Source organism: Coregonus lavaretus, assembly GCF_964263955.1.
Source record: "Coregonus lavaretus genome assembly, chromosome: 3".
Classification (NCBI taxonomy): Eukaryota; Metazoa; Chordata; class Actinopteri; order Salmoniformes; family Salmonidae; genus Coregonus; species Coregonus lavaretus.
In genome coordinates this window covers 59,724,791-59,740,983 of record NC_139990.1, presented here as the reverse complement: position 1 = coordinate 59,740,983, position 16,193 = coordinate 59,724,791, and the positions used below count along the sequence as shown (strand labels likewise).

The 16,193-nt window shown below is 45.4% G+C and overlaps 1 protein-coding gene across 1 annotated transcript in view; it reads right to left on the bottom strand.

The window, feature by feature from the left end:
• Positions 1-16,193, bottom strand: part of LOC311108259 (triple functional domain protein-like) — a gene marked incomplete at its 5' end in the record, with an annotated part of 108,054 nt that overhangs the window by 55,390 nt on the left and 36,471 nt on the right. Inside the window, 7 exons of the mRNA XM_084150881.1 lie at positions 4,095-4,269; positions 4,637-4,806; positions 9,757-9,948; positions 10,860-10,982; positions 12,445-12,675; positions 12,917-13,048; positions 14,372-14,563. Of these exons, the coding sequence (XP_084007007.1) occupies positions 4,095-4,269; positions 4,637-4,806; positions 9,757-9,948; positions 10,860-10,982; positions 12,445-12,675; positions 12,917-13,048; positions 14,372-14,563 (1,215 nt within the window). The remainder of the gene's footprint in view (positions 1-4,094; positions 4,270-4,636; positions 4,807-9,756; positions 9,949-10,859; positions 10,983-12,444; positions 12,676-12,916; positions 13,049-14,371; positions 14,564-16,193) is intronic.

The following is a 16,193-nucleotide window of genomic DNA, read 5'->3' as shown; positions in this document are numbered from 1 at the left end:
TCAGCCATACACTGAAGAGCTAAATGTAAAGAATGTGTCCGATGGAAATTCAAGGCGTCCAGAGTGATGGTCGTCGAGGGGAAACTATGGAAAAGTAATACGAGTCATGAACTAAAGCGGTGGCTGGCTCTCCAGCAGACCTAGTAAAAAAGAAATGACTGGGCTGAAAACGAGAGGCTTACACAGCTGCCTGTTTCCATTCACATGAGTAGTGAAATCAAATCTCAAGGCATCCGACAATGAAAAGGAAATCAGAAAAGGAATGGGAGAAAGAGAGGGTTCCGAGTTGGGAATGGGAGAATGTTAAATCCCAAACCGCAGTACTGCAAACCAAATAATTATTGATTCTCTCCACTGTGTCATTTAATTTCCTCTGGATGGCCCTCTGCACCCTCTGCTGTGCTCCTCAGGCTCTGGCTGTACTGTACTGTCCTGTCCTGTACTGTACTGTCCTCTGGGGGAGAACATGTGAGTGAGGATGTGGAGGGTTCCATGTGGTAAGGGCTATAGGGCTAGCTAGCTGTAACTCACTGAGCGTATGGCTGCTTCATGGAAGGCCCAGGCTACATGGGGCTTAGTAGTGTTCACGCTCACTGTTTATGTACAAGTCAGAGCCTAGAACATGGTAGTAATTAACAACAAACTCCGTTCAGCTATGATCCATATCCTAATCCATCGCTGATCACTGTTTAAGATCTTAACATGGAGATAATGTAACAGCAAACCAAGCCTTGATCATCTAAGCTAAGCAATTTGATAACTGGATCAACACATAAACAAAACATAGACCTATGGAGATATAGGATGTGGATTGTTGGCTTCTCATGATTATGATCATGCAATAGTAGTTCCTTGGCAGTAGTTTTTTCTGTCTATCTTTGAGAAGGTGATTGAAACATAATGCGACAGAGCTCTATAGTAAGCGATCTGTACGGTCATACGTGTCGATCAACCAAATGTCTTTGTAACTTCATAATCCAAGAAGCTGTAATACCGAGATCTACACCACCTCAGTCAATAACAGAACAGTTCTTCTTTTGTTTTTACAATATGAGTGAGTCATGGCTGCAACCACAGACAACACCATTATTTATATAGCACTTCTGAGGTTGAGAACGGCCCATTCTTTGCACAAGGCAGACAGCCAACAACAACTGTCAAAACAGAAAGGTCTGATGAAACCTCAGTAATACAATGCTTTAAAATATGAGAAAGAGTCTAACAAAACAGCAAAGGTAACATCAGCAGTGTAATGTACAGGTAATAGTTGCTCTGTGGACACAAAGTATTCAGCAAGCATGCACTAACAACCATCTAAACACATGTACATATGATATCAAAAGACATCTGGACCATACAGTATGGTTTGGACCATACAGTATGGTCCAAACACACCAAGACAGTCGTGAAGAGGGCATGACAAAGCCTAAGGAGACTGAAAAGATTTGGCATGGGTCCTCAGATCCTCAAAAAGTTATACAGCTGCACCATCGAGAGCATCCTGACTGGTTGCATCACCGCCTGGTATGGCAACTGCTCGGGCTCCAACCGCAAGGCACTACATATGGTTGTGCGTTCGGCCCAGTACATCACTGGGGCCAAGCTTCCTGCCATCCAATACCTCTATACCAGGTGGTGTCAGTGGAAGGCCCTAAAAACTACCACATGGCAAGCAGTACCGGAGCGCCAAGTCTAGGTCCAAAAGGCTTCTTAACAGCTTCTACCTCCAAGCCATAAGACTCCTGAACAGCTAATCATGGCTACCCAGACTATTTGCATAACCCCCCCCCCCCCACCCCACCCTCAACCCCTCTTTTACGCTGCTGCTACTCTGTTTATTATCTATGCATAGTCACTTTAACTCTACCCACATGTACATATTACTTCAATTACCTCGACTAACCGGTGCCCCCGCACATTGACTCTTTACCAGTACCCCCTGTATATAGCCTCCCTACTGTTATTTTATTTTACTGCTGCTCTTTAATTATTTGCTATTTAAATTTTTTACTTATCTATTTTATTTTCTTAAAACTGCATCGTTGGTTAAGGGCTTGTAAGTTAGCATTTCACTGTATTCGGCGCATGTGGCAAATAACATTTGATTTGATTAAATATGATCTGTACGTCCAATACTATTTCTCCTCAATTCTGCTCAAAAACTAGTGATGGGGGAAATTCGATACAGTTACATATCGGCTTATAATTTTTTACGATATATCGTATCGTTTTGACAATATCGCAATATTATTTTTGTGCTAGTTGGCTGTACCTGCACCAAATGTCCAGCATTTTTCCTTCATAGCTTGTTCTCCATCTTCTTTTTAAATAGGGGTCCAATTTGTTTTCAGCACTTTTATTTCATTTTCTCAGGGCTCTCTCTTGTTCCCCTGCAGCAGACATATGGTGAGCAATATGTTCGGAACATCGAATAGCAATAAAATCACAGTATCGAATCGCAATACATATAGAATCGTGAGAATCGCAATATATATAATATCGTGATAATACATAAAAATGTATGCACACATGACTGTAAGTCGCTTTGATTAAAGGGTCTGCTAAATGGCATATTATTATTATATTGTATAATGAGGTCCCTGGCAATTCCCAGCCCTATCAAAAACCCTTCTCAAAACACTACGATCCAGTCTAGAGTGCTACAACTCCAAAAATCCAATAACTCACAAATATCTCTTGAAAATGTCTTGCTGACTGTTCTGTAGGAGTCATATTCACTTAACTCATAAGCACATTACAGAAGGCTGAATGACAGCTAGGTAAAGCTCCCAGGCATAAATACCACAAGCCTTTAGTCCTTCTAACATCTTTTCTTCACCTGCCACTCTCCTCTTCTCTCCCGTTCCCTCCTTCCCAGGCACCAGGAGGCACTTACCGGGCTGGGCTGCTATCACAAAGCAGAGTAGAAACCCCTCTCTGAGTCTAAGCAGACACATAATATTTTCCTCCTCCTGGCTCATGTAGAAGAGACTGGCTCCGTGAGGACAGGAATCCTGCTCTAAGACTGAATGGGACACTGCGTGCCGTACCTCTGCCTCACCTCGAACCTGAACCTGCGTGTTGCTGCCTAACCCCTCAGTGGGAGCCAAGAAGGAACAGCGTCCCAGGGGTGTGAAGAGGAGGAGTGGAGGGAAAACTAACTCTCCCTCCCTCCTGTGTCATATTGACTGACTGACTGACTGACTGACTGACATGCATGCCGCTCCCTCCCTCCCACAGGTCCCAGCTAATGTGCAGAGCTAATGTGAAGGCTGTACTGTACTGCACCTCTGAGGAGAAAATACTGTATCAGTCTGGCTGTGGTCTCTTACCACACAGACTAGTGTGACTGCTGCACTACTATAGTGGCATTCCACCTCAGTGTGAGATGGGCTGCATGTGCAGACAGGCAAGGGGCAGTGTGTGCCAAGCACGGGTCGATATTTCATTCACTGACTGTAGGTTTCCACTTGGGAGAGACATGTGAGACGTCTTTATGAGAAAATGAATAGAAATATGAACACAATGTAATGTGATTTGTCAAACTGCACTGTAGTCTACTTAATGTGCCGAAAACGAAACGTCCTCCTCCTCTATTCAATGACCCTGTTATCGCAACACAACACCAACACTTCAGGTATGTGAGTGCCTCATATCCCCCCCCACACACACACACACACACACACACACACACACTTAAATGAGTCATCAACTCAATACAATAACTTCCCAGAAAGGGGGATGATAACATCATGAATATCAGTACTCCAGGCTTTATAATGTCAAAGGCTGCTGTAGCTAATGCTTAATTTCTGGGATGTGAATCAATATCGTTAATCAACTACTGCTACTTTGATGGTGTAACAGGAAAGAGAGAGATTAGAATAACAGCAGCAGCAGAAAGACTCCTTTTGAGTCTCTCAGCAGGGACTCAAGACCTTACACTACCAGATAAAACTGCTACAGAAACACTGACTGTGAAACATTCAATCTCTGGAAAAGACACAGGTCAGATACGGGCAATAGAGGACATGATAGATTGGTTGATTGATAGATTGATTGATCTGAACTTTATTGACATGGGGGCCACTTACGTCGATGGCGTCCCTCTCGAAGATGCGTAGCTGCAGGAAGAGTTCCAGTTTGATCTTCCTCTCCTGAAACAGCTCTTCCATCTGAGCCTGGGCCTCATCCAGCTGCTGTAGGACACTCTGGATGTGGGCCATGGAGCTGTTGTGGGGCGTCTTGTTACTGGAGATAGCGGAGTCCCTGTGTGGAGGCCGGGGTCAGAGGTTAGATAGATCAACAAACACATTAAATACACTAGTTTCAATATCATGAATTACATGTAACACTGTTTGGTGGTAGAACAGCTAGCAGAGTTTAATTATGTGTTAGACGGCATGCTTTTAGAAGCTTAAAATGCACCTCTGTTGCCAGTTAGTAGCGTGCAGTGCTGCTATCAAGGTCTCTTAATGGTAGGGTAAAGGGAGACAGTAATACTGCTCTACAATGCTGCACAGTTCTAAATAAACACAAAACAACCTTTATTACTTGGTAAATTAGCATATTTCTATGGCGGGTAGGGGCTAGAAGGGATTGATTTAGGATAGAGGATGCGTGCGCTGTGAGCTACCTGAGCTGCTGGATGAGGTCCTCTCCCTCCTTGATGACGTTGACAGTGGCTTGCAGGGTGGTCTGCTGCTGCTGGCCGAAGCGTTTGATCAGGTCCTGCACCGCCTCCACAGACTCAGCATACACATCATCCAGCAGCTCCTTCTGCAGCTCCTCCAACCACGTCCACAGCTGCGTGGGCACACAGTGACAGACAGCCCAGGCGGCCAATCAGAATCACAGTCAGAGGTCACAGCTGGCCAATCACACGAGATCAACTTGTTACACCACAAACACACTATAAGGGTAAAGGAGCTGACTGCTATCACACAGAGAGCGAGGTAAAGAAGGACAAATTAAAAGCAGAGGAGAGAGGGAGAGAAAGAGGAGTGAAGGAGGGAGCTGCATTGAGTCATTGTGGCAGGATTAACCATCTGGTTATATTAGCATGGTGGCTCAAACCAAAGCACCCGTACCAGCAGGTAGGACCCTCCCTGCCCAATCTACCACCCGCCGCTTTTTTTATTTGTGTCCCAAATGGCACCCTATTCCCTATATAGTGCACTACTTTTGACCAGCTCCCATAGGGCCCTTTTCAAAATAAGTGTCCTATGTAGGGAATAGGATGACATTTGGGACCCAAAATGTGTTTTGTTCCGGTTCATATGGCTCTATTTTTCCATAATAACACACAAAGACAGGCAAACACAACACAGGCTAAGAACAGAGGCGGAAAGTTGGAACCGGGCCTAATCCAACCACCTCTATACAACAGATGGGTGTTATTACACCATATGGTAGCATAAAATAAATGATGAATTAATATGAATATCAGGCCATGTACTGTAAAGACAATATAAATGTCAGCACACGGAGTAAAAAACAGCGCACTGGCACAGAACCTTTACAGAAAGGTTCATGCTGTTCATTAATGCCTAAGCTAATAACACTGATTGAAACAACACAGATTGCAAGTTAACTTTCTCATATACAGTTGAAGTCAGAAGTTTACATACACCTTAGCCAAATACATTTAAACTCAGTTTTTCACAATTCCTGACATTTAATCTGAGTAAAAATTCCCTGTTTTAGGTCAGTTAGGATCACCACTTTATTTTAAGAATGTGAAATGTCAGAATAATAGTAGAGATAATGATTTAATATAGCTTTTATTTATTTCATCACATTCCCAGTGGGCCAGAAGTTTACATACACTCAATTAGTATTTGGTAGCATTGCCGTTAAATTGTTTAACTTGGGTCAAATGTTTCGGGTAGCCTTCCACAAGCTTCCCACAATAACTTGGGTGAATTTTGGCCTATTCCTCCTGACAGAGCTGGTGTAACTGAGTCAGGTTTGAAGGCCTCCTTGCTCGCACACGCTTTTTCAGTTCTGCCGACACATTTTCTATAGGATTGAGGTTAGGGCTTTGTGATGGCCACTCCAATACCTTGACTTTGTTGTCCTTAAGCCATTTTGCCACAACTTTGGAAGTATGCTTGGGGTCATTGTCCATTTGGAAGACCCATTTGCGACCAAGCTTTAACTTCCTGACTGATGTCTTGAGATGTTGCTTCAATATATCCACATAATTTTCCTTCCTCATGATGCCATCTATTTCGTGAAGTGCACCAGTCCCTCCTGTAGCAAAGCACCCCCACAGCATGATGCTGCCACCCCCGTGCTTCACGGTTGGGATAGTGTTCTTCGGCTTGCAAGCCTACCCCTTTATCCTCCAAACATAACGATGGTCATTATGGCCAAACAGTTCTATTCCTGACATTTATGTTTCATCAGACCAGAGGACATTTCTCAAAAAAGTACAATCTTTGTCCCTATGTGCAGTTGCAAACCGTAGTCTGGCTTTTCTATGGCGGTTTTGGAGCAGTGGCTTCTTCCTTGCTGAGCGGCCTTTCAGGTTATGTCGATATATAGGACTCGTTTTACTGTGGATATAGATACTTTTGTACCTGATTCCTCCAGCATCTTCACAAGGTCCTTTGCTGTTGTTCTGGGATTGATTTGCACTTTTCTCATCTCTAGGAGACACAACGCGTCTCCTTCCTGAGCAGTATGACGGCTGCGTGGTCCCATGGTGTTTATACTTGCGTACTATTGTTTCTACAGATGAACGTGGTACCTTCAGGTGTTTGGAAATTGCTTCCAAGGATGAACCAGACTTGTGGAGGTCTACCATTTTTTTTCTGAGGTCTTGGCTGATTTCTTTTGATTTTCCCATGATGTCAAGCAGAGGCACTGAGTTTGAAGGGAGGCCTTGAAATACATCCACAGGTACACCTCCAATTGACTCAAATGATGTCAATTAGCCTATCAGAAGCTTCTAAAGCCATGACATCATTTTCTGGAATTTTCCAAGCTGTTTAAAGGCACAGTCAACTTAGTGTATGTAAACTGACCCACTGGAATTGTGATACAGTGAATTATAAGTGAAATAATCTGTCTGTAAACAATTGATGGAAAAATTACTTGTGTCATGCACAAAGTAGATGTCCTCTGTAGCTCAACTGGTAGAGCACGGCGCTTGTAACGCCAAGGTAGTGGGTTCGATCCCCGGGACCACCCATACACAAAAATGTATGCACGCATGACTGTAAGTCGCTTTGGATAAAAGCGTCTGCTAAATGGCTTATTATTATTATGTCCTAACCGACTTGCCAAAACTATAGTTTGTTAACAAGAAATGTGTGGATTGGTTGAAAAACTAGTTTTAATGACTCCAACCTAAGTGTATGTAAATGTCCGACTTCAACTGTATCAAACACTTGAGATCCTTGTTTTGAAAAATACAATAAGCTTGACGTTGTTTTTAGGACACTATAGTGAAGCACCACCTCTAAAGGTAAACCTGTCACCTCTCGCTCAGCCAGAACATTGAATAATGGGAAGAAACACTAATTCACAAGGTCTGCCTTCTTACAAGGGAAACCTTTCAAACACAGCACACAAGTAATCTTCATCACAAATAAAGACATGACAAATTACAGCTTTGAATATGAGGCATTTCAGAAACAGAACAGCTTCCTGAGTTTTGGCAATAGCTAGAGGCTCCAGTCAAGTCTCCTGAGTGGCACAGTGGTCTAAGGCACTGCATCGCAGTGCTAACTGTGCCACTAGAGATCCTGGTTCGTATCCAGGCTCTGTCGCAGCTGGCCGCGACCGGGAGACTCATGGGCGGCGCACAATTGGCCCAGCGTCGTCCAGGGTAGGGGAGGGAATGGCCGGCAGGGATGTAGCTCAGTTGATAGAGCATGGCGTTTGCAACGCCAGGGTTGTGGGTTCGATTCCCACGGGGGGCCAGTATAAAAAAAAGAAGATATGTATTCACTAACTGTAAGTCGCTCTGGATAAGAGCGTCTGCTAAATGACTAAAATGTAAATGTAAAATGTAGTAGAAGAGAGTAGTGAGTGGAGGGGGAGGGAGGCACTGTGTTTAGTTTGTTGGAAAATACCCCTATGTGTCAGTGTCAGAGTCACTTTGGGCAGCCCATCCGCTGTCACAGGACACACACACATAATTAAGTGATAGTGTACGAGAAGCTGGTGTTTGGAGGATATACTGGCACGGGTGTTCGTCTCGGGCCGGCAAACCATGCCAATATATCCTCCAAACACCGGCTTCTCGGGCATTATCACTTTTATACAATGGGTTACCAACATATTCAAATAATGATTTACATATTTTAATTAAAAACGTTATTTTGATTAATTTATTCATACTAATTCATCCTTCCACAAGATATAGTCCCGACACAAATCTAGGGATGCTACCAAAGCCGGCTGGTCATTCGTTCTATCGGTTCGGTTGCCAGAGACGCGACTCAGTCGTTCGCTCTAAATGTTCCATTGCCATACTGGCTGGCAACGTTCTTATTCTTTGCTTGCTAGCTAGCCAACTACGGCTAACTTACAGTCACGTCAAAAAGTGCAGCCAGAATAACAACATAGTAGCTGCATTTGCATTTGCTGTTTTCTAGTGACATTTATTTGGATACATCCATAACAATGAGCTAATGATGCGCGATTTCACCTGGCATAAAAAATGTGCCCTCTCATCAGGACACTGTTGTTCAGAGGAGCTAGCCAACAACACAGCTAACACAATCACTTCAAACTGAAGCTGGAAAGACTGCAATCTAGCTGCACTTAGTTTGACCTGTTTTCTATTGATATTTCTTTGTATATATCCATAAAAACGATGCCAGCTGATTCATGATTCCGACTGGCTGAGAAACGCTGCCTGCCTGTGTGTCTGTCTCATCCCGACTCCCAACACATTCATTACTACGTGACAGCTGGAGATCAAATTTCAATATTGAAACAACATTGCAAATGTCGGAGACAGACAGCAAGGTTTATACAAATCTCCACAGTTGAAAACTAAACGTTAATCCAAAAGCAATTTGAGATAATGTGTAGATGCTTGTCATAGTGGAGATCAAGTTTATAAATTGCCTGGCTGGGCTGATGAGACAGTGGATTGCGCAGTCAGATGGAACAGAGTAAATAGGCATTTTAACATCATAGATTTAGTTGTGGAATAGACACTGGCTGGAATGCGGTTTTAACCAAATCAGCATTCAGGATTAAAACCACCCGTTGTATAAATACAATATAACGCACGCACACACACTCACACTCCTACTCTTCAGTGTGTGGGCTGTGTGTTGTGTGGCAGTACTGATGTAATACATTTTTCATGCCACTAAACTCCTGTATCAAACCTCTTATTACCCTGGCTGGCTGTCATCTCTATCACAGCACTAACTGGGCTGGGGCGAGGGGGAGGTTGAACACCTTTAAAGGCAGAACTTAAACTTTCCTCAGGGTGAGGAGTGGAGAACCCTCTCATAGCCCTACCATGGGAACATCTACACCAGATGTCATTACCACCTCCAGAGGGGTATCAATATTACAACAGCTAGCTGGCAGGTCTCAATACACACAACTTTCTTTAATAGTTAAATGGGTTAAAAGTCGTTTCACACTCAGATTCATGCAATTTAGTAGACTCTGAGCCATAGACCTGACTAGAGACATACTGTAGATCGAATACAACAATAACTTTCATTAGTACAGTTTTGTAAGGGGAGCTGCAGTAATTATAATGACCCAGGCTCGTACCTCTTTGACGTGAGTGTGGAAGGCCACAGACATGTCCAGGAGGACCTTGCGTTGCTCCACGCGACGTACAAAGTCCTGGATGCGGTCCTCTAGCTGGTGGGCTGCCTGGTAAATCTCCTCTGGATCACACTCTCCTGTCTGGGCCAACTGCTCTGCTGCCTCCAGCAGCTTGTCAGCGTTAGTATAGGTGTTCTGGACAGGGGGGCATTAGAAGAGACATCATGCGGACTGCCACATTACAGGTAATTATATGAACATATGGGCTACGTCACGACTTCCTCCGAAGCTGCCTCCTCTCCTTGTTCGGGCAGGCTTCGGCGTTCGTCGTCACCGGCCTTTTAGCCACTGCCGCTCCTCATCTCATTATTCCATTAGTTTTGTCTTGTTTATTACACACACCTGGTTCATATCCCCTCATCAGTACCTGTATAAGTGTTCCCTCTGCCCCCTTGTCTTTGTGTGGGATTGTTTATTGTGAGGATAGTGAAGCTCGGTTGAGCTCCTTGTATTTTGTATCGGCAGGTTATTTTTCCCGGGTGCCTTGTTGGTTCCAGTGTGCCTGTTTTGCGCACTGGACTGTTTTGACACATTACTGTATTCCTGAATAAATCCTGTTATTCTGTGATTTACCCTCCTGCGGCTGACTCCTTCAAATCACCCATCACAGGCTAATAATATATAAATGAATAAGTTCACATTTAAATTTTTGGTCATTTAGCAGACGCTCTTATCCAGAGCGACTTACAGTTAGTGAGTGCATACTTTTTTTTTCTTCTCCATACTGGCCCCCCGTGGGAATCGAAGCTACAACCCTGGCGTTGCAAGCGCCATGCTCTACCAACTGAGCTACATGGGACTACAAAATAATACTATTTTTGTGTGTGTGTGTGTGTGTGTGTGTGTGTGTGTGTGTGAGTGTGTGTGTGTGTGAGTGTGTGTGTGTGTGAGAGTGAGTGAGTGAGTGAGTGAGTGAGTGAGTGAGTGAGTGAGTGAGTGAGTGAGTGAGTGAGTGAGTGTGAGTGTGTGTGTGTGTGTGTGTGTGTGTGTGTGTGTGTGTGTGTGTGTGTGTGTGTGTGTGTGTGTGTGTGTGTGTCCCAGCTCACCTGGGCCACCTCCTCAAAGTCCTCGTGTCTCTTCTGCAGGGCCCGAGCTCTGTGTAGAGACTTCCCCACTCCTGTATGCTTACTGAGGAAGGCTTCACCATGGTTCTCTATCCAGTCCAGCACCTGCACACACACACACACAGGGGCGAGAGAGGGAGAGACTGAAATACACTGGTACAGAGAGGGTTTGCCAGAGCCCTGTCTAATAAAGGCACTAGAGTGATGTAGCACATGCTGGATCACATCATCTGTGTACTGTGATAGGCCTTAGGATAGTTGCTACTTGGAATCAAGATACGTTGAGCGTTTGATTGAGCCTGCCTGGCTACAATGGAACCAATTAAATAGGCTAGTCCTAAAAGTGCAAACCTAGCACTCCATGCAGGCTCAATTAAATGCGGAAGCATTTGCAAGAAAACAGATACTATTTGAACCCAGGTGTGGTGACAACTAGCCTATGAACAGGGATGTTCCTTGTATGTATAGGCTGATCTGATGTGCTGTGCCACAAGGGGGAGCTTCGGGACCCTTAGATTGATGGACTGTGTCTGGGACAGCTCTATTGAGGCCCTGTTCTGTCCAAGGCTACTGCCATAACATAATGCCTTCCCAGTCAGACCCACCCTCTACCCTCTGCTCTGCATCACTGTGCCAAGTCTTGGGCTGCGTCTCAAATGGCCCCCTATTCCTAGTCCATAAGGCTCTGATCAAAAGTAGTGCACTATATAGGGAATAGGGTGTCATTTGGGACGCAGGCTGGCACTTTTAATAAGGAAACATGGATGAAGAAATACATAATCCACTACAGACCAACGTGTCAGCATTTCTATAGACTGTGATAATACATCTTAGTTAATAATTGCCTTATTATTTATTGAACAGATGGGTGGCCAGTTGCCTCATCTCAGTATTATTGCTGAATAGAATAATAAACGTGATTTTGATTGTGGGTTTTCAAGGTCTCTCCTCTTAGAGCGCATCATTCTATGGGACATATGGAACACGCAACACATTATGTGGCAGTAAATTGGATTACCATGGCAACTAGTACATATCAGGAGAGAGAAAGAAACAGAGAGAGAGAGCGGGAGAGAGAGAGAGAGAGAGAGAGAGAGAGAGAGAGAGAGAGAGAGAGAGAGAGAGAGAGAGAGAGCGGGAGAGAGAGAGAGAGAGAGAGAGAGAGAGCGGAGAGAGAGAGAGAGAGAGAGAGAGAGAGAGAGAGAGAGCGAGAGAGAGAGGGAATAGTGAGCATGTCCACAGGGCACAGAGAAGTAGAAACCAGCTCAGTCCTAATCACAAGGGCCTGTCAGCCACTCACGCAGATAAGTTTTCACTCAGAAACCCCAGGTGTCACTGAAAACACTTTGAAGAAAGTGGAGAGGGCTAAATGTACTCCGCAAAATTACAACACAGTTCTCTTTGGTTTTGAACATGCATGAAAATCAGGTTTTAGATGGATAAAGCACTGTACAATAAGTATAGCGGTCTCTGACAATGATGGTACAGTGTGTGTGTATTATGTATTGTGTGTGCGTTTGTGTGTGCCTGCGTCTGCCTAAGCGTGTGTGTGCCTGTGTGTATGTACCTGCTGGACGTCCTGTTGGAAGACACAGAGCTGCAGGCGCTGGTGCAGCCGGACCTTGCGGTGTTGCCAGATGTTCTCCAGTTGTCTTTGGTGGTGTAGCACCTCGTGGATGATGTCCAGCACGTGGTGCACTGCCTTGGAGTAGTTGGCCGAGGCCGTCAGCGAATCAGCACTGCCCGGGGTCAGGGGCCGCTGCAGCTTGTCCAATAGGGACTTCCCATCTTGGCTCACCTGGAGAGGAAAGGAGAAGATAGGAGAGGAGAAATCCCAGGTGAGGTGGGGAAAAGGTTGACAATGAACTTTGAAAATACATCTGAATCGGAACGATGCAGGATTACTTTAGAGCATGTTGCAGATGCTATTTATTTTCCTTTAAAACAAGATGGCACAAAAAGTGCTAATCACCCACTAATCACTTCAGTGCATGAGCATTGGGCACTAGAATGTGTAGTGACTGCAGCCCCCATAGTACCTCCGAGTAGGCAGTGGTGATGTGTTCATAGAGTCCTGTGTGATGGTGGATGGTGTCCTCCAAGTCCTGTAGCTCAGAGGGCAGGTCTCCCTCTCCACACGCCTTACACCACGGCTCCACATTACTCATGTACTGGAGGACACACACATCATCAGACATTATAATGGTAATCACAAAAGGGTGTGTGTACATGGTGGTGTGTGTTACAGAAAGAAGGGAGATCAAAACCAATAGCAGGTTAAAGGTATATTATGCTAATTCTAAACGGCACATTAGTTCCACTACTTGAACACTTTTCTATTTTAGAAGGATGGAATAGCATCATGACTACCTAAATGTACCACAGCATTTGTATGTGCAATCATCCAACCACAGTAACTAGTGCACACAAAAACACTCTTGATCTAAAATACAAAAACCTGTACAGGGCAAAAACAGGCAATGAAAAATACTTATACTTGTCCTCATGTCTGTCTATGTCTTTCTAACCCTCCCTCTCTGTCTGCCTGTCTGTCTGTCTGTTTAGTATATCAGTCAATTAGACATTCATGGCAGGGGACGAAAGCAACATATTGCCTTTCAGGCAGCCCTAGCTAACATTATTATTAGCGCTGCATCCTCCCAGCAGTGTACTACAATGCCATTAAGAGATAGGAACTATTTTCATCTGTTCCTGTGGGAGCTGGCCAGGGAGAGGAGGAGAGGAAAGTAGGACAGAAAGTAGAGGCACTTCAGGAGAATAACGACACAAAACAAGTGATTATTCTAGAAATGGAGGATGAGGAGGGCGGGGAGATAAAAGGCAGAGGCATCATCTCATTTCATTTTTTCAGTCTCTCTCTCTCTCTCTCTCTCTCTCTCTCTCTGTGTTTCTTCTCAACCATCCCCGCTCGTTCCCAGACTGACAGAGAGGTCTCAGTTTACCACAGCTTCACTATAACCATGGTAAACAAACACAGACACACACACAGCACTGAAACTTAGCTTCACATGCCAACCGCAAACAACCAAACAGCAGATACGACACCTCCACTTGAATCAGTTTGTTGGAAAACATGTGACAACAACTAAGTCCATATATAAAATGGGCTTACAATCCAGCCTCTATCAAAGCAGGGTAAGATTCAGTCCATGGAGTAGCTTCAAATCCTTGGGGATAGTAGGGTACACAAACCTGTAGTCTATAATAATACCGCCCACCCTGCTACTCTGGACATCTGGTTTCAACCTGACCTCATGCACTACAATAGAGGTGAAGAGAGAAGAAGGCAGAGAGGTTACGGAGAGAGGGAGGAGGAGAAAGGAAGACAGACGGGAAGAAAAAGCTTAAGTGATGAAAGACAGAGAGAGGAAAAGAGAAGAAAATCACAAGTGGCCCTTTCCTGTTCAATTTGGAAAATCCCAATGTGTGTGTGCGAGTGTCGTTGTGTGTGTATGTGTGTGCTTCCTCCTCACCTGGTCAACCTTCAGGTGGAAGGCAGCAGACATCTCCAGCAGGGTAGAGCGTTCGTCCAGGGCAGCAGCGAAGGCCTTCCACTCCTGCTCCAACTGACCTGAGATCTGCTGGATCTGCTGCGACGCGTAGTGGCCAGACTCCAACAGCCGGTTCCCCACAGACATGATGCGGTTGATATTTACATAGACATTCTGGAAGGAGAGTGGAGGAGACATATTAGATATTCTGTAAGAAGGAAGAAGACATGACGAGGTTAATTGTTACATAGATATTCTGTAAGGAGAGGGAGGGGACATGATAGACATTATGTAAGGAGAGGGAGAAGGCTTTAAGTAAAGTGTAACCAATATTTACATAGACAGAGGTAGGGAGGGAGACAGACAGACAGGGTAGACAGACAGAGAGGGAGGAAGACAGAGAGGGAGGGAGACAGACTGAGACAGAGAGGGAGGGAGACAGAGACGGGCAGGAAGGAAGGGAAGGAGGGAGACAGGGAGGGACGGAGAGAGAGGGAGACAGAGAGACAGACCGACAGACAGAGAGGGAGACAGACAGACAGGGTGACAGACTGAGACAGAGAGGGAGGGAGACAGAGACGGGCAGGAAGGAAGGGAAGGAGGGAGACAGGGAGGGACGGAGAGAGAGGGAGACAGAGAGACAGACCGACAGACAGAGAGGGAGACAGACAGACAGGGTGACAGACTGAGACAGAGAGGGAGGGAGACAGAGACGGGCAGGAAGGAAGGGAAGGAGGGAGACAGGGAGGGACGGAGAGAGAGGGAGACAGAGAGACAGACCGACAGACAGAGAGGGAGACAGACAGACAGAGAGGGAGGGAGACAGACTGAGACAGAGAGGGAGACAGACAGAGACAGGGAGGGAGGGAAGGAGGGAGACAGGGAGGGACGGAGAGAGAGGGAGACAGAGAGACAGACCGACAGACAGAGAGGGAGACAGACAGACAGAGAGGGAGACAGACAGACAGACAGAGAGGGAGGGTTAGAAAGACATAGATCAGCACAGGGTGGGCCATGGCTACAGCCCCGGCCACAGGAGGGCCTACGTCAATAGTAAGGGCCTGGGAGGCTGGTGAGTAGTTAACACAGGAGACACACACACAACCTACACACACACACACACACACACACACAACCCAGTCCAAATCATACACAAACACCCAGAGAGACTATTACTCACTGAGAAGAGAAAATAACCACTCCAGTCCATACAAAAACACCAGCTATCCTTGGCCTCTACTCTCTTATATTACAGTGAACAGAGGGGAGGTACACTGTCAACTGGAAACAGCAAATAAGACAGCTACTAGCACTGTGCTAAGTGCCTGTATTGTGAAACCAAACCAAGCTGCATCCTGTTGAGAAAATACTTAGAATGGTCAAGTCAAAAATGTGTCCAGAATTGAGAATATCAGTGAAGGAAAAAACAACTTGAGATTCATGGTAAATGACATGTTACAACATTTCAAAATGGTCACCCAACTGCTGAACCAACAAACGCAGCCAATCAAAAGCTTAAGGAAGTGACGGTGGGTGTGCAGCTGGCAGCTGATGTTAGTTATCCTGTGAAGCGTAGCGAGACGAGCGGAGTGGAGGGGCTACACACATGGGAGCGGAGGAAGTCCCTCTAGTCTGACCACATGTCCACATGCTTCCACTCAGCCAGCCCCAGCCAGCCCCGATGGACGCCCACAGCACTGTGTGTGGCTGGGTGGGGAGAGAGAAGGGGAGGGGAGGTGAGGATAAGGGAGGGCATAGCAGGAGATCCACCCAGACAGAAAGGAGGTTCAGTCACGGGTCATGA